We start from the raw sequence: 23,406 nt of genomic DNA on the forward strand, positions 1-23,406 counted from the left end.
CTAATTCTATGATTTGAAAGCTAGCTCTGTAAACAATTTCGGTCTGCTGGCTTTACTTATACATGTATGTACATGTATATATATAGTGGAGATAAACCAGCTGATCGATCTCGTCATGTCAAATTAGTAAATAGTACAAGTAGATGTGGAAGCACCAAAGTCTGGCTTGGTTTGTGATTATTCATTAATTAGGTATATTCCTATTTTACCCACGTTGGCCAAATACCATTTGTATCCCAACTCAAAAGTTTGAAAACCGGGGCCCATCGCTGACGCAGTGGCAGTTACCAACCTGGTAACCATAGACCAAAGCGTTGGAAAACCGAATAGACCAACTGACCAAGGAGTTGCTTTTATTGACGTATTGTTGATTGTGACTATATCATGCTATTTTAGTTATCTTATTTTTAACTAGTGCATACCCGTGCCTGAAGGCATGGCGCAACGCGTGCCTGTATCTGAAGGGATGGAGCAACACTTTCTAAACACAATCTAAATAAAGTATTAAACACCGGTTATTTTTGGATAAAAAAAACCACATTTTTCGATTTTTTTGGATACAACGGTTGTTTTTAACTCCATCTCATATGGGGTGAATTCCGTGTATGTGTACGTTCCACCCCATATGAGAGGACATTACAAATAACTGTTAATTGAAAATGTACCCATAAGATAGAAGCCAATGTAGAAACTTGAAAACATTTGATCTGGTTTCTATCTTTGTAATGTTCAAAATTTAAAAATAGCACAGAGAATGTGGAAGGTTGGTCTTTATTTATTATTATTATTAATTTTTTTCGGAGGGAGGAAATCACAGAGGATTACAATATAAATAAATTTGAAATCAAAATAAAATTGCAAAATCAAACCTTAACCCAAAGTTAAACAATTGAGAGAGAGAGAGAGAGAGAGAGAGAGAGAGAGAGAGAGATGAATTTTGAAGTGGCAATTGTGCAATTACTATTGTTTGAGAGAGAGGGAGAGCCGTAGGATTTATGGAGCAAATCAATGGTTAGGATTTATAAAGAGATAAGATTCAAAAACCTTTCTTCCTTATTATGTAGATTTTCAATATGGGAATGCTAGATTAGTTGAAGTGTGTGCAAGTTGGCTGGTTATCAAAAAAAAAAAAATTGAAGTAGACTTCTAGATAATTTTATTGTAACCCTCACAGGACCTAAATAGTTTTGGATTAACTCATAAGATCTCAAGTTTGAAAGCTCTCACGTGCTATCAGATTTTATGTGACTAGTTCATAACGAAATATGCTCCGGCTTTAGTTGGAGCCCTAGTCAATGGACGGTGAGATTAGTTCTCAAGGATTAGTCATTTATTGCCAAAAAAACCTCAATTATAAAGAATATCAAAGAATTTTCTTTTGACCTTCCATTTGAACAATTCTTCGGTCACAAAATGGTCCTACACGGCAGGTAATTCTTTGCCTTAACAGTAATCTTAAAAACGTGGAAATTAAAAACACAGATTTCTAAGGAAAAGAAAATTCTACTTCTAGATTTTTCTTTCTTTTCCATTATATTCCACAATTTGATTTCCCTTTTTCCTGCTTGATTTTTGTTTTTTGTTTTTTTTTTCATGTTCTCTAGTCCTGTGTGAGGTAAGGCTTTGACTTCGTGGAAATAGTTGTCTTGTTGGCTTTGGGAAACTTCGTAAATGAAGTAAAGTTCCTGCTTTCTGGGTTGTGATTTCTTGGGTCGAATTGAAAAGTAAGGTAGATAGAGGGGTTAATGTCAAACAGTTTGGGGTTGTTGGGCCGAACTTTGACTCTTGTTTTGAAGCCAAATTATTCTTATCATTGAGAGTGATTTGGATTGCAGTTTGAGCCCGTTGGCTCGGAGTACTTATCCAGTAATTTTGGACACTGCCACGTATTGTCTCAATTAAAGGTGGGTATTGTGTCGTGTCGTATCGCGTTATCTCGTATTTGTGTCAAAATTCTTTCAATCATAACCCTACTTATTTACCTTTTTGTGTTATCGTGTTATATCATTTTCATGTTCCGTATCAAAAATAGCCAATCCTAACCCGCTAATTTCGTCTCCAGTTTGTGTCGTGTTATCATGTCATTTTGCAAATTTCCACCCGGCGTTGTGTCATGTCGTGTCACCTCGTATGCGTGTCAAAATTCTCTCAACCCTAACTCGACCAGTATAACTTTTGTGTTATCGTGTTGTGTCATATTTGTATTTCGTGTTCAAAATAGCTGACCCTAGTCTCAATAACTCTCGATACCACACATTCCAGTGAGGCTCATATACTTTGGTGGATCCTACAATAATGTATGGTGTTGAGACGTAACGTGGCAGTACCCACCCAATAATTTTTATTAGGCTCGGTTCACTCGTCATGTAATTAACTCACAATTTTTTTTGTGCATCCTTCCTCATAAAAGAAGTTGAGAAAAGTTGAAAATAATAGTTTAATTGTGAACCAAACTAGGTTAAAAACAAGATTTCATTCAGAATCTTGTGTTTTTTTTTTTTTTTTGCAGAACATGTTTGGCTAGTTAATCTCAATAAAAGTAAGATGTTCTCGCACTTTATCCTTTGGATTGTAGGGTCCAAGTTTAGCAGTCAAAGGTTTCATCAACAGGAAACATGTGGAGTGTGCCCTAATGTTGAACAAATTACAATCAAGTCTCATGCATTTTGGTGCAAATACTACTTTTGAATGACGAACTTTAGACAGAAAAAATTCCGAAACTCTACAGTGGTGCCAGAAAACCGAAGACTCAAATCAGTGGCGGACACGTGACTTGTACATAGTGGGTGCCCGAACCAATAGTGTATTTCTACATTGATGACGAAAAGTATATTTCATGTTTATGTATTACTACCTAGTAGATCTAAGTCTGCGTACATGTACGTAGCTGTCATTTAAAAAATTGTTGATGACTTAGAATTATAGCACATTTTCACACCCACATATATCTATTCTATGAAAAAAATTCGTTCAAAGAGCTTGCAGAGGCCAATTTTATGAAACTTTTCTAAGTTAACCTGAAAAATTAGTACAATTACAAATAATGTTTAGAATTGTGTAGGAACCCGACCCCCTCCTGGAACCCCTTCCGTCCGCCCCGATGAAAATTGATGTGGATTGTACTTTGACTAAACAAATGGTCCGTAGGTTACCATTTTGACACATGAATACCGTGTTTAATACTGTACAACATTTTAATCATCAAGACTTAAAAGACCTTATAAGTGCAGGACCAAACAAAATTAGGCAAATATGGAAAAGTTAATTTTCCACTCCAAGGGAAGGAAGTTATTGACCAAAGAGAATGAGGCAAGCAGTACACTAAATGGGGCCTGCGAAGCTAGCTCCACAAATGTTGGCAATGACTCTACAGATCGATCAAAATCACCCTTTTGTCGGCATTCAGACTATCTCTGCTCTGAATTGTCATTGTTCAACAAAATGTTGTTTGCAAATTGTTTACGATACCCAATCGATAAGGAAGGAAAGGAAAATAAAAATTGGTGTTCTTCATTATACGCCTATTTTATTAGGATTATAAACGAGTTGAATTGAACTAAATAGTGACTTGTGAGTGGTTTAACTTCGATTTCCATATATTAATAACCTTAAAAAAATGTGCTCGTACTAGATTTGTTAACCAATCGAGCAGATCACAAAACAATTTTATTACTAATCGAAGCTTGAGAAACATGGTTTTCGTATACAACTAGTTTTTACGTCATGAGTTCTGTTTCTATAATACTCCTATATACTATAGAATGATTTGCCCATCACCTGTAAAATTAGGTATTCACGCATCTTGTATCTAGCATTGTATTACCAAGTAAATTATTCTTTCTAGTCATGGGAGAAGCTAGCCGGGCCGGCGACGGCTTGGCACCCTTCAAATCTTAGGTATTAATGTTTTTTGGTAACTCGAACCCATGAGAGAGACACTAGCACCATATCATGACACAGGCCTCAACCACTCAGCCAAAGTTCACTTTGTTTCAAATCTTGTACTATAGTTATAGATAGGTATAGGGTACAATTCAAATTGTGTTTTGGCATCCAAAACAATCTAGTTTTTAGGCACGTGTTTTGCACATTCTTTGCACATGCTTAATTTCAGTAAATGATATATACCTTGGCTTTGCATATTAAAAGACTAGGGTTTGCATGGCGCAATGCGTTTTCAACACAACTAAAATGAATTACGAAATTATTGACCACCCCCGCCAACAAAGCTGATTTATAGAGGAATTTTTTTTCTTAAATAGGTTCATGCTCGGGCCTGCTCAAACGATCGCACATGCAAATAAACATTGAACTCATGTGCAATATATCAATCCTTATCCAACGAACCCAACTACGCAAACAAAAAAATAAAAAAAACCCAACCATATTCATAGGAATTGTCTGTGCCTAAAGGCACGACGCGACGTAATAGCGAGTTTGTAACTATCCAGAATTACAAATGGGCTGAAAACAAAGACAAACAACAACAAAGTAAAAAAGCGGCCCCGCCGCCTCAGATATGAACGAACAAACAAAAAATGGTCTCACCGTCTGAAATATGAACAACAAGAATTAATGGTGACAGATGAATGGAAAGGAGAGAAGAAAGTTTGAGATCTAGAGAGAGAGAGAGAGAGAGAGAGAGAGAGAGAGAGAGAGAGAGAGAGAGAGAGAGAGAGAGAGAGAGAGAGAGAGAGAGAGAGAGAGAGATTCAAATTTTGAATACCAAAGATGTAGAGGAAGACATAGAGGAAATTGTGTGATTGGGATAAGTGCTCTATTTTTCGCTCTAAAAATGTTATGTATTTACAAAAATACCATTTTGTAAAATGGAGGGTGGAGATTTATGGGATATAGATTTCAATGGTTAAGATTTGTAGATGAATCTATGTAAGATTCAAATAATGTGCTCCGTTATTATATAGATATGATTATGTACCAAAAAAAATTATTAAAAGATATGATTCTACATGTGATTGGTATGTACGTAAGTCTTATTTCCTCCATTGCCGAAGAGCAATTTTAGAACCAGTACCAGCAAAACTGGCAAGCTCGACAGCTTAACATAAAAACATCGTAACACACACAAAGAACCAATTTGACTGATAATTGCTAAGAACCCTCAGTATCAACTTGAGTCCAAAATTGATAACCCTAAAATGCTAAAATTACAAAATACATTTGCTAGTGTGTGTGAGCTGAATGGTCTCATCTCACACCTTTATCCCATTGTCGTGTTTTGATACAAATTCTATTCATTTAGGGGATCCATGCAACATAGACTTCAACAATCTAGTTTTTAGGCATGTTCTTTGCACATTCTTTGCACCTTTATTCGATTGTCGTGTTTCGATACATTGCACAATGCATACTAAAAACAAATTAATTAGTTTACGTGCCAATTGTAGTACCGATTTGCTATAATTTCAGTTCTCGGCTATTGATGATCCCTGGACCTCTGCAAGGCGAAAAACATAACAACATCATTTCAAAATAATCAGAACATAGTTTTGAGAGAGAAGCTTTAAATAGCGGCCGCTACGTGACGTATCCATCTCTGTTCACCCCGTTATACGTGTAAGGTTAAAAAAAAAATTCAGTCGTATAGGTTTGCAAATTTCCAATAGCAAGCATGTGGAGTGCGCCCTAATGTTGAACAAATTACAAGCAAAACTCATGCATTTTGGTGCAAATACAGTTTTCGAATGATGACTTCAGGTAGAAAGAAATTGTGAAACTGCCAAAAAACCGAAGACTATGTTACCATTTTGACATGAATACCACACCACCAATACAACATTAGGCAAATAAAATGTTAGGTGTTTTGGGTTTGGCCCACTTGGGTGTTAGGGCTTGGCCCATTAGGTGTTTTGGGCTCGGCCCATTAGGTGTTTTGGGCTCGGCCCACTGGGTGTATTGGGCTTTGTTCCTTTAGGTGTTTTTTTGGGCTTGGCCCATTTGGATGCTAGGACTTTGTCCTTTAGGTGTTTTGGGCTCGACCCACTGGATGTATTGGGCTTTGTCCTTTTAGGTGTTTTTTTTTCATCCAACCTTTGGTTAGATTCACTTCCTCTCCCCCGACTTGATGTACCCTTGTCAAGTTCTTTTGAATAAATATTTACTTTTGCCGACAAAAAAATACAATGGAAATTTAATTTCAACTCCAAGGGAAGGAAGTTAGTATTGACCAAAGAAAGTGAGGCAAATAGGAGACTAAATGGGGCATGTGAAGTTCCATGAAATTTGGCAATGACTCTACAGATTAAAACCAACCTTTTGTTGGCATTCAGACTATCTACTGTTATTGTTGAAGAAAGTGGTGTTTGCAAATTGTTTACGATACCGAATTGGTGGAATTATCAAAGGCTGCATTTACAATACCCAATTGGTTGAAACTAATATGATACTGTAGTGTACATGAGAATAGTCTACTTCTCACAAACTGGTTTGGTTACCAGTTGTGCATAATATTCATAAGTTTTTGTTGGACTATAGACAGTGTTTTATTTGGGTTAGGTATTTGGAGTGGGTTTGATGCCATTTGGGGTTATATTTTTATGTACGTGTATAAACAAATGCATATACCATTATTGTTGAAAATAGTATGGGTTGTCATTTGATCACCACGTCGTCTTGTACGCATTATGGAATATCACAGCTAAACATTGATGAAGGAGAAGCCAAGAAAGGGAAAATGAAGAAAAAACATAAAGAAACTCTGTTATTTTAGACCGAGATGGCATGAGGAAAACATCCAACAAGAGTCCCTTTGTGCTGCCGCACAAGGGTGGTGAAAACCCTGGGCGGAGGGGAAGAAGGAAGAGGGGAAGAAGGAAGAGAACATTTGGCAGCTATAATTTGTTTAAAGAGAAGGGTTGTGTGAATTTTTAAGAATTTGACTGGAAGGAGATGTTCTCAAGAGTCAAGATCATAATCCCATTGCCACCCGAGATACAACACAAGCATCCACTAGGTCGATTCTTTTCCTCACAAAGTTCCCATAATATTCATTGCCACATCATTTTGAATGCAATCTCTATGCGAAAACTGAACTCACACAAATGTTTCCTAATCAAAAGGTCTAGCCAGAGCAAGGTTTTGAATCTCATATCGTACCAGGTAATCAAAAGGTCTAGCCGGTATAGTCCTTGAGGCAGATAGAAAAGTCAAATGTGTACGTAAAAGCTTCCTCTTTCACATGTAAACAAGACAACAATTCTATTATACAGTCATACATATCAAACACTTATCCTAACCTATGGATATGATGTAGGACAGATTGAAATAGGGCAAAGTATAATCAGACACAAAGATAAAGGGCTATGAACAGTGGACGTGAATAGTAATTTGTAAGAAGAACGAGATGAAGGATTAGAGAAGGATAGGTCTAGGCATCACACCTAGGGGCTCTTTAGCATCACACCAAAGAAAAGATTACATCACACAATCTAATAGCTTGAAAGCTACTCAATTTTTCATTCACTCAATCATGATTTGCCATAAGGCTTACAATCTTATTTATAACCATTTCAACTTAACTCTAGAACTTCCTAACATAATAACCTTCAACTAACTTTAGACTTCCAAAGACACATTGAACATAGACTCTTCGACTACATTAATGACATGGAAAAACTTATGACTCTTAGATCAACTAATTGACGCTTTGACTACACTTAACATTAATGACATGGAAAAACCAAATCACTCTTTGATCAACTAATTAACTCTAAAGACTTTGACTAGAAATTAAATAGATATTTTGACTTGACTAAAACCCAAAAGACACTCCTTAAGAATCCAACCAATGTCTAAGCCAATATCCCAAGTTGGATATGTGCCAAATTTAGGCCTTAGAACCATCCCGTCCAGAAGGCCATAACTTCCAACCATATGAAATTACCCAATACCCAGGACCTCTTTGTATGGTCCGCATCAGGAGATAACATTGCTTCTACAATTTAAACAAACTGAAAGAATGAATCCATATCCAGCCCTACTTTGTTTCAGGGGGCCCTTCTAAACGTATATAGTCATACATGATACCTTTGAAAGGGCTATTGCCTCTTGACTGTGTTAAATAGATTGTATTGCTTCTAGTAACAAGTTGAGATCCCGATATCTCCGTTGCATATAGCCAATACAAGCCATGAATCCCATGCCTTGCAATAGCATTGTCCTTCCCTATGAACCCGGTTGTGAAGTGAGGGGGTGTTGTGACATCTGCCTCGTTGACTCGAACCTTATCAGATAAAAAAAATTCACAAGCAAAACACAAATTAGAGAACAATGGTTATTGATCGATGTGAATTTGTGACGACAACAGCGGACCATGTTTGTTTGATCAGACTAATAGTGAAGGGATATATGATCTCATTGCACAATTTATCCTATTTGACTAATTGTGATGAGATCCACTATACCCCATCCCCCAAGGAATTTTGTATCCCATGTTTTTCGTGAGATTTCATATCTGATGCTTATGTTAACATGACTGCAAAAGTTTAAATTAAACGTAGGATGTCTGGTCTGAAAGTCCAATCCAGGCAAAATGGACCATGTTTGGACAACATAACCGTTTGTCATACCAACTGTGTTCCTGCCTGTGTAAAAAGCTAATTTTGGTTCACTAAACACGCGGTGGACCAAAAGTAGTTGCGTATGCCAGATCCTAGTATGACAGATTGGAAGTGAGTTCCATCATGAATACGCTTCAAAATTTGGAAAGCAGGGTGGACATGGGGGTATGACAAAAGAATAGGGGAAAAGCAAAATCAAAAAAGAGAACTTCCATACTTGGAGCTCGGCTTCATGGGCTGATGCTATTGCTAAACGGAGTGTATAATTTCCAGTCTCGCTCACATCATCCAGATCAAATATGATTCTCCATGTGGTTGGTATGTAAGTCTTATTTCCTACATTCCTGAAGAGCAAGGTTAGAACCAGTAACAGCAAAACTAGCAAACTCGACAACTTGAAATAAAAACATTGAAACACACACCTATTAACTTGGGCAAAGAACCAATCCGTCTCATAATTGCTAATGCCCACAGTGTAGGCAAGATCCTCATCCGGATAGACATCAGAGTACCGATCCCACAATCCATATTGCCTATACCTACTGCTCAGATACAGTTCAAGGGTGACCATTGTAGTGTATAACAGGATCGCAAACATTGACACTGTATTTAGATCTGGGATATGTATAAAGGAAAGGAAAGAGAAGCGAATTACAGGTTGGTTTGTGTAGGAAAATCCCTTGCCATTTCTCTTTGCCTTCAAAAAACCCTCTACAAATCCAAGATCCATCTAAGCCTAGATTCGGATCTTGGATTTGTGCGACGATAAAGGTAAGCAACAGTAAAAAGAGATGACAATTGCTTTGCTAATCCCTTTTCCTTTCTTTTCAAATACAACCTAAGCAGCTTTTGTTTGAATTAGGGCTCACCTGTCCGAGAGGTTGACATATAACTGGTTCATTAGAGCCGGATTTGGGTATGGCACATAGAATTCAGCAGCACTCCGATCAGGGATCCCTATCTCCCACACGGTAGGACCTTCCCTTGGAGGGTCATAAACAAGAGCACCTAGTCTTATATGTCTTCCTGTTTATGTCCATGCATTTAATCAAACATTGCCCAATTTCCATTTCCTTAAAGAAAAATATAACAAACAACGAGAAAGTTAGGACCTGGTATAATGTTTATCAAAGCTTCATATTTGTAATCCCCAATAATGCTTGGTACCCATGCATATAAGTTGTAATTTCCATCTCGGACGCCTTTAATAAAAAAGAACCCTTCAGCATCAGCTTGAGTCCAAAATTGATAACCCTGAGAGACTCAAATTAAGCATTAGTCTTTTTAATAGTCTATTAGCTGTCTAGTTGTTCACTACATCGAATAAATTAGCCAAATGTACACATCAAGAGGCGAAAAATTCAATAAATATAGGCGGATGTGTGACATATCAACTGATGTTCAAGCTATGTCGCAGATAAGTGAAATCTAAAATCAACCTTGTTTTCTCTTTGCCACGATCCAGTATCTCCTGGGGAAGCCAACCCCACAAAAGCTGAGTTCGCAGTCATAAGGGCCTCATTAATGTACCTAAATTAAGATGTGTATTTCAAACCCCAAACAGTTTTATATATATATATTTTAAATGATGATGAAAGAGGATGCAGAGGGAGGTACCTGTCGCGGACTAGTAATCGACCAGAAACTGTGCCTCGTTGATTGGCACGAGGGAAGTCTACTGAAAGAGGGAAATCATATGGCCAGCTTTGGGTTTCTTTCAACATCTGAATACAACTGAGAGTTATGATTTTTATATGTGTTAATTAGAGTCAAGTGTACAAACTTTCATGCCCAATCTAATACCTGTTCTTTGGCATCTTCCCAAAGTGTTTGGACATCCTCGTCGGGTGAAGCCGAGTTTAGGTAGACAAAAACAGGGCCAAACACCTTTTTCCATGGCTCGCCAGATCGCAATTTTATTGCCAGACCTTCCCCAGCATAATGGGTGCTGAAAAACATCTGGAGATAAACAACCCAACCTAAGAACTAGTATCACTTATACAGTAGCTAAACAAACCAAATGTAGGACTGAATAACGTTACAAAACATAAGTCATTAGGATTAACAGTTGTTGCATTGAGTTGAGCATATACGAGCCACTATGTTGGGCCAGCGAGTAACACTGTTTCTGGAACCTAGGGAAAGAGAGGGGAGACGAAGGGAAAGGGAAGAATGTAAGAAAATTAGACAAAAGTTCACCCCTTTTTTTGGCTAATTAACAAAAATTTACCTTCCTCCTTTATTGATTATTCTGTCCTCTTCACTTCTTGTCCTCACATTAGTTTCTTTATCAATTTCTTCCCCATTTCTCCTTAAAAGCAAAACAAAAGAACCTCACTTTTCTCCTTACTCTCTTTTCCTTTGAACACTTCTCTTCTTCCCCTTTCTTTTCCCTAAGCTCTAGATAAAGCATAAATTAAACCAAATATGAAAGACACGATGTGTCCATCCCAGCTCTTACATGGTGTGTTATGGATAGAGAACTAGCTTTGTGGGATACTTACAGACAAGGTGGTTGGACCGACGTGTGAGGTGAGGTCTTGCTTGACAGGCCCACCGGTTCGGAACTCGTCACTCGGGGTGATCATCCAGAATCCAACAGGTGGGTCAGCGCAAATCCACCCATGAACCCGGTTGTCTTTGTCATCACATGCATATTGATACTTGTCATCCACCTGCACAACACCACACCAAGAAACTATCCCACTCAACCTAGAACGCTAAACCCAAAACCCTAAGTTCATATTCTAAAACCACACAAGGGAATCTTATTCAATTGTCAGGAAAATTGACCGGACAAAAGTTAAGACTGCCTTACCAATGCTTTTAACTATGCATCCACAAATGGAGAAGTAGATCATATTAGTGTGTGAATTGTGAAATATACCTCCCCTCTAAGAAATGGATTGCTTGTATTTGTCAATAGAACAGCTTCAGGGTAGTCAAGAACTTGGCCATTCACGCGGTCCTCATTTGTTGGCATGATCCTTTGCCTTTCATCTGATACCGCCATGTATTGAAACCTAGTCATGTATCGATCAACATTAAATTTAATCTGTTCAGTTCAAACCTTGCCAGGAACCCAAAATAATGTCATTGCTGCTTAGCTTTTGAACATGAGCTAAACTATAAGAATCTTATCTTACAGTCTCTCCTCAAGCTTGAATACAATCCTTCCCTGGTAGATATTTACATCTGGCCATCCATCTAAGTGTTCTAATATTCCATACGAGTAGAAACCTGGGGAGCCACGCAGCATTATAAACCTGCAAACGGAATTCACAAAATCACCATTTGTAACTTGATAAGAAGTGTGACTAGAGATATGTTTAGTAAGCTGATTGTGGGACTTCAGCAGCACCTTTTGTCTACGTTAAGGGGAACAACATCACCATCCAGGGTGGAATCCCATGTCCTTGTAAAAGAGAGCTCTAGTTGATTTTCATCTTCCATTACAACGCTAAAACGTGTTCCTTCCAGCCTACCAACAGCAATTGAAATGATTAGTTAGGAAATAATTTCAATTACAACACAGTGTAATTCTTCTCAGAATTATGTTTTCGAGTAAGAAAGGAGGACTTACAGGTCATATGTTCCACTAAGATGTTCTGGATTGCCCCAAACGACATCCCAATACCTACATTCAATTAAAATTCAATGAAACAGGTTCAAAATCTTGACAAATAATGTCTTATTCGTCATTCGCGTAAAGATTTAATGAAAATAAAAGGAAAGTCAATGTGGTACCCTCTGTTTGTTTCTCTATTGGGTTCCAGTAAATTGTCAATTCCGTTATACTGTATCGCAGTGACCATACCCTGAGGGGAAGACAAGGTGACAGTGACAAGGCCATTGTCCATCACAACCTGGAAAATCATAGACATGTATTATGAGAAGATGTTACACAAAGTGTTGGCTAAGTGACAAAATTACTGCAGTCTTACATGCTGATCCAGTATATGCAAATTGATTGGAGGCGACAGCATTGGTTCTTGGCCGTTGATGCTTCCTGAAAATTTTCTGCAATTGAACCAATCAAAAATAAAAACGGATAGACGACACATGAAGACCAGGAGAGCAAGTTTAATGCTTGAGTGTGTTTGTGTCTCCATTCAGGTCTGAGAGATGGAAAGAATTGATGACTTTCTACCCACCAGTATCGTGAGTAAAATTGCATAAACCATGACTTAAAAATGCTTCGATAATGAATTTTTCAAGTGAAAACGAAAGGCAAATCAAATTACTTGGACATGTTTATATTTGGGGGTAACAAACCAAAACAATGGATTTTCTGGGTATTACCTACTTATTCATTTTCTGATTTCATTATCCAACTAAATAGAAAAATAAAAACTTGACTTTTTCTGCTCCTTTCCTTTTCCTTTCTACATTCTACCCACAAATTCAAGATCATAGCATATGATAATTCAGCCCAAAGCAAACAAGTAACAAGAATGGAACCCTATTTTCATTAGCAGGCGGAATGATTGGTTTAAATCAAGGATTTCTATTAACAATAATGGAGTCCTATCTACTTCAAGATTTCATCTCGGAACTTCAGATTCGTGGTGATTTTGTTTGCTTATTTAATTCATTTACAGTTCAACAAGATTTAGGATTATACTGTTCCATATAGGGATGCAAACATTGTTTATTAATTACGAAATCACAGTAATTTAGATTATCTTCAAGTTTACTAACCCCATGAATTTTACGTTTTAGTCTAAGCACTTTCTGATCTACTTCACTCACTCCATCTTCTCTCTCACTTAGCTATCCACACCTTTGGATATCTATGCACCATACATATTGTGGGACTCATCCTCGCAATCACATCTCTTTGTTCGAATACGCAAGAAGCAAGATAGGTTCATCTCTCTCTCTCTCTCTCTCTCTCTCTCTCTCTCTCTCTCTCTCTCTCTCAAACTAATCCCAACTCGAATTGAGAAACTTGCATATCAAGCTTTATAAAAGACTTAAAAGGTAAAGTTATGTGCTTTTACGTCAATTTTGTACCAAATAAGGAACAGAAAGCAAGACTTGTAGATGATCCATATTCCATTGTCCTAGCTCATGGTCCAGAAAATCCTTTTTCCTAATTATACTGTCTTTCCCTGCTTATCATCCATAAACTAATAGTCCATTTTAGAACTGCGGCCATCTCCCGTTCTATTAAAACATCTAAAAATAGCATAATGTAGATGTTGAGGATATAGTAAATAATAAAGTTACACCCTGATACTTAACCAAAAAAAAGAAGTTACGCCCTGATTTCTCTAATATCAGAACATGCAGTAGAATAGATCATGCGTTCGAGTCTGGCTACGCATGAAAGGTTAGGTCTTTCTTTACAGCTAGGGGTGTTGAGAATATAAATAATAAAGTTGTCCATCTCTCTAACAGCAAGCTTGTAAATGAGTTGGTGGTTAACAATCTAATACGGCATTAGAGCAGGCAATAGATCCTATATTCGAACCTCACCGCCTACCTAATGTTAAAATATTTACACGTGTTTAGCCCGCTTATAGAGGAGAGTTTGGCTACAGGTGAGGGGGCATGTTGAGAATATAAATAATAAAGTTGCCCTTCTCTAACAGCTTAAGCTTTTAGATGAGTTGGTGGTTAACAATCTAATAAAGGGCGTAAACGAGCAAAGCAGAGCCGAGCTTCGTAGTGTTTGAGCTCGGCTCATTTGCTAAACGGGCCCTTAACAAGCTGAGTCTAGCTAATTTACTTAATGAGCCTATTTATACGAGCCGAGCCTATACAAACAAGCTTCGCCACTAGCTGCTCGCGGTTTGTTTGCAGCCCTACTTAAGCTTGTTGATGGATTGAAAGTCAACGATTAGTAGACAACGCAATTCATTTTAAATAGGCAAAGTAAAAAGTGTGAGCGCGAGTGTGCGTATTGTGTACGTTATAATATGTGTGTGTGTGTGTGTGTGTGTGTGTGTGTGTGAGAGAGAGAGAGAGAGAGAGAGAGAGAGAGAGAGAGAGAGAGAGAGGAACGATGGTAATAAAGAGAGATGGATATTGAATAGCTCTCGATTGAATCGACATGGAGGCCAGCTCAAGCGCGCAACGCCACCAGTGGCGGCGGCGGCAGCCCCTGAATTTAGGGTTCACCAACGGTACGAGAAGCCCCTCTCTCTCTCTCTCTTTCTCTCTCTCTCTCTCTCTCTCTCTGTGGACCGCCCACGGTTGGTTAACGGCTAGTATTTATGCTTTGGGAAACGTTGTTGGCACCCCCAAAATTTGATAGTCACACTTCAATATTTATTTTTAACTAGTGTTCAACTTACTTGTATTTTGAGGATAAAAAAAACTTACATGTATTTTGAACACTAAAAAATACTATTGGAGTACAATATTTAAATATTAAGGTATGTTAAATAAAGTGAAGCGCTAAAATCAATCAACTTTCCATTCAAAAAAAAAAAAATCAATCAACTTGTGTTTTTCAGACCTTTGTACACGTGGGGGTGGGGTGTGTGTGTTAAAGAAGAAGAAACCAAGGGAAAATGTATAATTTTGGAAACTACAGAGAGTCGTCGTAATTATTAGAAACTAGAGAATAAACAAATTAAATAGGATATGAAGTTAAGCATATGAAAGTCACTAGGATAGTGTAGATTATGATTAACGAATAACTAAGAAATTAGTAAAACTTATTAGGCATAAGATGGGTGTGGATCCTCTCATGCGATAGATTTCTCTCATGTGACTCTTATGTGATTTAAATGGGATTCATTGAGGGAAAAAAAAAATTAGATTGATCAGCCGTCAATATCCTCCTAAGCAAAGCAAAATTGTCTCAAGAGAAATGAATGTTGTGTTGTTGTGACAATATGATTTGATCAAGCTATGACAAATGTCCGATTAACTTGATTTTGGCATTCATGATAACAAAAATATTTAAAATATTTAAAATGAGCGACTAGAATCATCAAGTGGGATCGTGATGGGTCCTATTTTACGTAATGAGGATTTTGATCAAACATGAAATCACAACAGCTTTTATCTTGACAAGCATGAGTTTCAATCCAGTTTGTCAATATGAATTTTAAGATAATATATTGTTTCGAAATCATGTTGATTAACATTTCGAAGGTCCATATATTGTGGTCTCTCTTTGTTGGCAATTTTATGACCAAACACACATTTTACATGCATCCTTCTCTTATCGAGTTGAAATTTATATTTAGAGTGTCTGTTTAAAAAGTGGAAGAACATCAACGTTATTTTGTATTGAGAGATAGAGTTTTAGACATAGTTCATGGGATTCGATATCAAGCACGCTATCTGCGTATTTTCAGCAATGTTGCTAAAGCAACTCGGGGAGGCTGCAAAAGATATGGATATGGTAAAGAATGAAGAATGAACTTTCTTCCTTTTTGAAAAGAGAAAACCAGGACTGTTTGTCTCGTGAGTCTGTAGAGATAAAGCGGATTAAAAAAGAAGAAGAAAAGAATATGTAGAGATCACGTAAAATGCAAAAGAAAAAGATGAGAATATGGTAAAGTGAATGAACTAACTTTTCGTCCCTAGGAAAAGGAAGAGAGAGAGAGAGAGAGAGAGAGAGAGATATGAAGGCAAGAGTCAAAAGAAAACCGAGGTAAAAGCTTCACAAAAGAAAAATAAAAACTTTAGCGGAAGAATTTGTCTTGTAAATCGAAAAATAAGTATTTAAAAAATAAAAATTTTAACAGAATAAATCTAAGTACTGTGCACTAAAAACAAGTCATAAAAATTTAATTTAAAAAGCCAAAAACATTCGTAAAATAGGCCAAAAAAGCACTTAATGGAAGTGTGTACCAGAGTCTTTCCCAAGTTCTAAGTTATTAATACGTGTTTCTCCTAATTTCCTAGCATGACCCGTTTCCAACAAATAGCAAAGAGCTCCAGTAATTTGGGATGGAAGGAATATATCATTTATATAAATATGTAGTTGTATAACTATATATGCAATTTGGGTGTTTTTTTTTCTTCTTGTTTTTAAAAATTGAAAGGCAATCTGTAGTGATAGGTTGAGCTTATTCTCTTTGTATTACGCTTCCTGAGGAGGAAACAAAATCCTAGTCGTAATCATGTCACCGGACAAACCGCCGCTCTGATTCCGGGCGCTTATTCGCAGGAGGATCTCACCAAGCAGCCAAACAACCCGTCATAGCAGGGAGTGGACGGCCAGTTATGGAGGGGTGGGAGGTGGGGTGGGGTGAGGCGGCAGCCCCAGGAAACAGTTTATTACTTTGTCATAATCTTTACATTTTCCATAAAAAGTGGAGTGAAATAGAACATTTAACGCATGCAATTCTATCATACGCCCTCGGAGCACATATTAACAAGCCCCATAAAAAGGGTACGTCATTAGTTGATGAGATATAAATACAATTAAGTATAACAAATTAAATACCACATTAAATATAACACGGAGAAACTTCCCCGTCTACCGTTAAGTATGACAAATATTTCGTGCTCCCGTGCATAGCATTGGTACTTTCGTACCGCGCTTGTTTTTTATGTAATAAAACTATAAAAGCGTACATGCAACTATTTATTGTAGCAATAAAATCCCAACGAATTTATTTTTCTTTTCTCAACATTTTTCAGGCACACAAACATCATAAAACCGAATTCGAATCGCGAAAAATGCATGCCAATGCACACAAACACACAGTATATATATATATATATATATATATATATATATATATATATATATATATATATATACTAGTGTTAGCCCGTGCCTACGGCACTACACATTCCAGTTGGAAGGGGATGACAGTTGTGTGATTTAGATGAAAATCATGGGCACTTAACCGGGAAGTGGGAAGATGCACTACAGCCTTTGGATCAAATAAATCTAAGCCGTTCTAACAACTTGTCCCCACACCCTTCTGTTTTATAATAGAGATATACACATATTACATATATGATATATGTATATAGAAGCATATATATTCTTGTATGCATGAAAGCAGGGGATGAGGAAGAAACCTAAATGGGGTCTTCAAAGAGCTCTCTCCAACCAAGAACAAATGCACGACAACTCCAGCCCATCCACACATCAGAATCCATTGCCTTCCCATTATTAGCTCACCCAATCCACACACCTGCAAATCTCATCATTATATAAACAGATACATACATATCGATCAGAAAACAGAGCACAGTGTGATTATCAACCCACAATTGGGAAAAAATCCAAATGGGTTTTATAAAAATCAACAGTAAAAGAAAGAAAAATGAGAGAAATTTGGGCAAAACGCCAAAACCCACCTCCGTAAGCCGAGGTATGTATGTATTTACTCTGTGTATTGTACAAAAGAAGCTGCTTTGTGGGTATATTTTCTTGGGTCTATCCTGTTTAGTGCCTAAGTCTGATATATTCTACTGAATTAAAGCACAGGTGCAAGTGGGTTTGGGATTTTTTTTTGTTGTTTTCCCATAATCTAAGCGTTATTGAATCTCATTTTTGGAGTTTATTGCGGGTAACTTTTGACCATGAAACAGGGGAATGGGATTGTTTAGTTGTGTAGATACGAAAAGCTAATGAGAACTAAATGGTTCATTAGTAGCACTTTATAAAGGTGCTTCTATGGATTTGAATTTTGAAGGGTCTTTTTTTTATTTATTTTTTCCCTTTAATAACTTAGGTGTCCGGACCATTTTACACACATCTCGACTAATTTTAGGGAACCAATCTCACCGTTCACTTGCAGGATTCTCAAAAGCAAAACTACTTATGAACTATGAATTGACCCAAAAGTAGTTGATAGTGCAAACAAGGACCGGGGGGCATGCTGTGCGAACAGTGCTGTGCACATTCGGACCGTTGATCTTATCGATCAACGGTCCGGATTGCACGGTGTTGCGCGTAATCTCAACCGTCCAACCATTCGGCAATTCGGACCGTTGATTGCTGAAATCAACGGTTCGGATGTGTGCAGCACATTGCGCATGGCAACCCCCAATCCGAACCTAAGATGGAGCAAATTTCTAAATCCAGGCCTTCACTGCTAGCCTAGTTTTTTTTTTCCCCCCCTTGTATTAGGTAATTTTGGTTGACTTATTGAAAAGGATAATTTCCGCTATAAGCGCAAGAAAATGTAACGAATTGCTCCTTCTACTTGGAGTTGTTGAGGCTTCTCTGTTTTAAAAAATTAAGTCAAGACATAGAATCATCAAGTCGTCATTTATCTACTCTACCATTTCTTATTTGGTTTGGTATTTTTTTTTGAACAAAATTTTAACCCATTGGGTGGTTGTGCCAAATTTTGACCTAATTCGTCCAACCATATCGATGCACGTAAGATTATCATTTTTACAATTTTTACTTGATAAGAAGAGTTCGAAGATTATTTAAGTGAATTACCATCATTATAGATGCATTTAATAAATTTAGAAGATCGACACAATATCAAATATTATCCTCTCTTTTTTTTTCAAAAAAATATTATCCTATTTTGTCTTGTCACCAAAAATGATTGTAATTAAAGTTATTCATAGCGTGTTGGCAAAGTATTTTAAGAGGAACTTGTAGAATTTTAGGTCTTAAAACAATAGGTGATAGTGTTTTGTAACTAGATTCTATTAAATGATTTTGTGATTTACAAAAATTCTTACAAGCTGAGGAAACAACCTAAAATCTGATTTTGATGAAGATGGGTTTGGAGTGCTTTTTGGACTAAATTTTCAAATTTCAAATCATCTAATAATTGAATTTTTTAACTTTCTACAACAAATACTAATACCTCTTTGTTGCACTTTAATTTATCATAATCTCGTAGTTATATCAAACACATTGATCCGTTATACTGAAATCTAAAAGTACTAGATAATTGAAAATTTGTTCTCACATTTGTAGTAAATATTCTCACTAATGATCTATTTGGTGAGACCTTGTTAATTACTCCTTTCGTCTTGAATTTTAATTACAAAAATACGATTAATTTTCTGAGCACAATAGTGCAAATATTTCCGTGTATATATATATTTTTTGAAATTTCTTTGCACCAATATGTAAATCTTGATTAGTCCTTTAAATTGGTGCAAAGCAATTTTAAAAATATACACAAAATAGTTTATGTTGTCATCTCATATAGAGTGGAACCAAAAGTCTTTCACATTTTCAGTTACTATGTGAAGAGACTTTTGACTGACCGTCCTTTTGGTTCCACTTTACCTCAATTCCCCAGACATGGAAGATGTGAACAAAAACCAATGCGGTCATATTGGACAAGTGAACAAATTTTTCTTGTGCTTCCCACCACAGCATTTATTCTTGGTGTCTGTCTCGGTAATTCCAATCATTCAAAATATTTATAAACGGTAAAATTGAGAGTGATGGAAGAAGGAAAGACACAGCGCAGTAGGGTAGACTTTTTGTACTTCCATCATTCTCGATTACCTTGCTATTCAACTTTAACCCCATCGAAAATGAACGGAGTGAAATTCTACAATTGGCTCAACGTGATTGGTTCCATGGCTGTTCGATCCACGAGAGTGAGAATTCATGGAGGCCACTCGTGACACACATAACTGCATGTGAATGTACATGTCGTGACACTATAGGAAGTCATGTGACAGACACCTAGGCTAGCTTGTTCTTAAGAGAAAGAAACTAAAGCCCAAGGTAATTGCCAGATCTATTTTATGACCGGCATTCAAATCAGCTTATGTGCACATTAATTAATTTCGAACATTTGTGACTTACGATTAGAGAAAGTGTTGGTAGATCTAAGGATGACCCATGAACGTAACATGTTGTGATTCTTGTCCGTCGAGTCGTTGACTCCTTCGGAAGGAGTAATTATCTAAGGCAAATTCTAAAGGGTGTCCCTGAGCACAAGCTTAAGTACATTATAATTATATCTGTTATACCCATTCCAAGATCCACAATTAATGACATTAAGAATACAAATCAATTCCATCAAAAGAAGTTCAAAGGTATTTTAGTGGGACAAATTAAAAATGACCATGACTCTTCATTTTCATCTATCTTTAAGATGAGAAAAGGAAAATGAGAAATGGTGGCAACGTATTTTTTTTTTATCAGAAAAAAAAAATTACTAACTTAAACACGAAGTACATAGGTAATAGAAATTTGGGTACACTGGCCTGACCATTCAAAACCCTCTTTTCCAAACCACACAGAGGAACTGATTTAGGCCCAACAGAGTAAACCCAAACCACGAAGAAAAATCCTAAAATATTCCTAAAGTTGGTAAGGAACCAACTCAAACCAATCCAAAAACCCCCTCCGGCCATCCCTAATGGTGGCATTTTCTGCAAGACTATGAGAACTCTTGCTAAATACACCAACCAAACAAATCCTACTTGTGCAACCAAGCAAAAGGAATTAATCTTTTCTTCAACTTATTGCCGTATACCTTTTTACTAGATAAAGATTCTTTTGGGCAGGGCCAGAATCAGGATTTTATATGTGAGAGAGCCGGCCATAACATGAACAATAAAATTTTAAAATTTTGATGTTCAAGAATATAAAATATTTGGATGACCAAATAATATCCGTTACAAAATACAATATCTAGGTGATCTTAACAAACCAAAAATAACTTAAAGGTGAAAAAATAAAAGTTTTTCAATTCGTTACACCTCAAGCATGTATCAAAATAGAATTTAATGATACCTTAGATCCGAAAGTCACCTATATATGACTAGCGATTGTCCGTGCCTTTAGGCACGACGCAACAGGTTTTGAACACAAAAAGTTTTTTATCAAAAAAAGTTTTTGTTTTTTTATAGCAATGACCAAATCACATAAATTCGAGCCAACAAATTCAAATTCAATAACATGTTGCATTCATAAGATCCAAATTTAAATATGACATAAAAGCTTACAAGATAACAGAGTCAAATTTTTGATACACAAATGTAGCTAAAAAGAGTGTTCCCCATAGGAGGTCGCATTTTGCAAAAGAATCATCCAAAAAGTTTGTATTGAATTGTCTTCATCACTCATGGACGCTTACCTACGTCTTCAAATTGCAAAATTAAGAACACGAAAAACAATAACTAAATGAGTAAGAATTCTGTAAAGTAAAATGGTGACAAAATAAGTTACCTTAATCATAGATCTTGTCTATTCGCGTTTAGCATAGAATATGTAACTCTTTCTTTCTCCAATAAAGGTACAAAGCAAAACTAATGTCTCCTCTTCTCGAAGAGACTGATGAATGAGAAGGATTGTTTGTATGCTTATAAAAGAAAAAACTAAGTTTAGCAGAGATTATTAAGGAAAGCATAGGTGTTTTATTTTTTCCAAAGAAACATGAATGTTAATTATTAAAAGAAAAAGGGTTGTTTCCTTTTTGACGGTAGGGAAATCAATATAAAAGGAAACAACTTAAAAACAAATATTGAATTGAATGTAAGGAAATCAACTTTAGAGGAAAATCAATTATTGAGTTGATTTGAATTAAAAAACATAATCAAGAATTTTAAGGAAACAACCTCAAAGCAATCAATTGAAAGAATTTACCAGTCATAAGGTTAGAAGGTTATATTAGAAAGTATTTTCATAAGAGTTATCAATCCTCTTTAAATAAATTAAACATAAAAGGGAACAAAATTAAAACAAAATCAATTGAAAAAGGAAGGGGTATATATTTCCCTTTCATGAAAACATGTAACTTCTTTTCTAACATTAGTGTAGATTTATATATTAGAAAAAGTTCATTCAATCTGACGGCTATAACCTTATTAGAAAATACGATCGAACGGCTATAGATGCTACTTTGTTTGTATGCCTAGACATTTTTAAAGAAAATTGCTCTGTTTTATAATATAGACTAGCGTATGCCCGTGCCTCGAACAATCAGCACAAGGAAACAAATTTTGAACTCGCGTGTAATATACAGCTCAAACAATCACCACACGCAAATTAATATTAAACTTGCGTGCAATAAACAAACCCATGGCCAACAGATTCAACTATGCGATAAACAATTACGCAATATATCCATTGATAAACATCATAATCTTAATGAAAAGGAAATTTGGGTAGAAAATATACAAAGAATGATGGAAGAAGTCACATTAGTGGTTTCAATGAAGTAGATTTTGGTGGTATTGAACTTCCCCGAGAGAGAGAGAGAGAGAGAGAGAGAGGGGGGAGGGGAGAGGTGGAGAAAGTAAAGAAGAAGAATGTGAAATTGAATGATATGAACGATGTGTAGAAAATTCTATTTTCGGTGATTTCCATGATGTATGTTTGACAGCCTAGAAATAGGAAAAGGAGTGTTGGCTTTGATTTCGGTGATCTCGACGGTTTTGATTTCGGTTTTGCACAAAGGTTATATATGATTTTGGTTTTCATTTGAATAATGCCTTAATGAGTGATTTTGAATACAATATCTTAATGGGAGTAATTTATGAGAGAGAGAGAGAGAGAGAGAGAGAGAGAGAGAGAGAGAGAGAGAGAGAGAGAGAGAGAGAGAGAGAGAGAGGTTAATACATTAGGAAACCTTCATTTAATTCGTTTGATTCAACAGTTATAACCTTATCACTAAATATGATTGAACGACTGTAGACGCATCTATGTTTGTATGTGTAGATATTTTGGTGAAAAACCGTTCTGTTTTATTAGATAGATTGAATTGAAACTAATTATTGCAGTAATTTCCTTCTCCAAAAAAATAAACAAAACATTTGTGAGAAATTCATTCTCCATTCGAAACATGTGTTCTAACAATATATATTTATAGTTGAATTTTTTTATTTTGATCAACTATTTTTTATTTAAACAAAATACACTTAAATAATTTTGAAATTTTGAAACCAAGTGGGGGCCGTGGTCCCC

General features: G+C 36.4%; 1 protein-coding gene across 1 annotated transcript; it reads right to left on the reverse strand.

The window, feature by feature from the left end:
• Positions 1-7,551: 7,551 nt before the first annotated feature.
• LOC131304398 (probable rhamnogalacturonate lyase B) lies at positions 7,552-18,132 on the reverse strand. Its single transcript, XM_058331624.1, has 17 exons — positions 17,862-18,132; positions 17,580-17,695; positions 12,524-12,599; positions 12,327-12,445; positions 12,163-12,216; positions 11,941-12,060; positions 11,726-11,845; positions 11,467-11,602; positions 11,084-11,254; positions 10,383-10,538; positions 10,197-10,303; positions 10,019-10,109; positions 9,692-9,833; positions 9,449-9,605; positions 9,002-9,118; positions 8,797-8,923; positions 7,552-8,242 (listed from the first exon to the last, which is right to left on the reverse strand). The coding sequence occupies exons 2-17, from the start codon at positions 17,669-17,671 to the stop codon at positions 7,997-7,999; spliced, it is 2,031 nt and encodes a 676-aa protein (XP_058187607.1). The 5' UTR covers positions 17,672-17,695; positions 17,862-18,132; the 3' UTR covers positions 7,552-7,996.
• Positions 18,133-23,406: the final 5,274 nt, after the last annotated feature.

This window comes from Rhododendron vialii, chromosome 10a, assembly GCF_030253575.1.
Source record: "Rhododendron vialii isolate Sample 1 chromosome 10a, ASM3025357v1".
Lineage (NCBI taxonomy): Eukaryota > Viridiplantae > Streptophyta > Magnoliopsida > Ericales > Ericaceae > Rhododendron > Rhododendron vialii.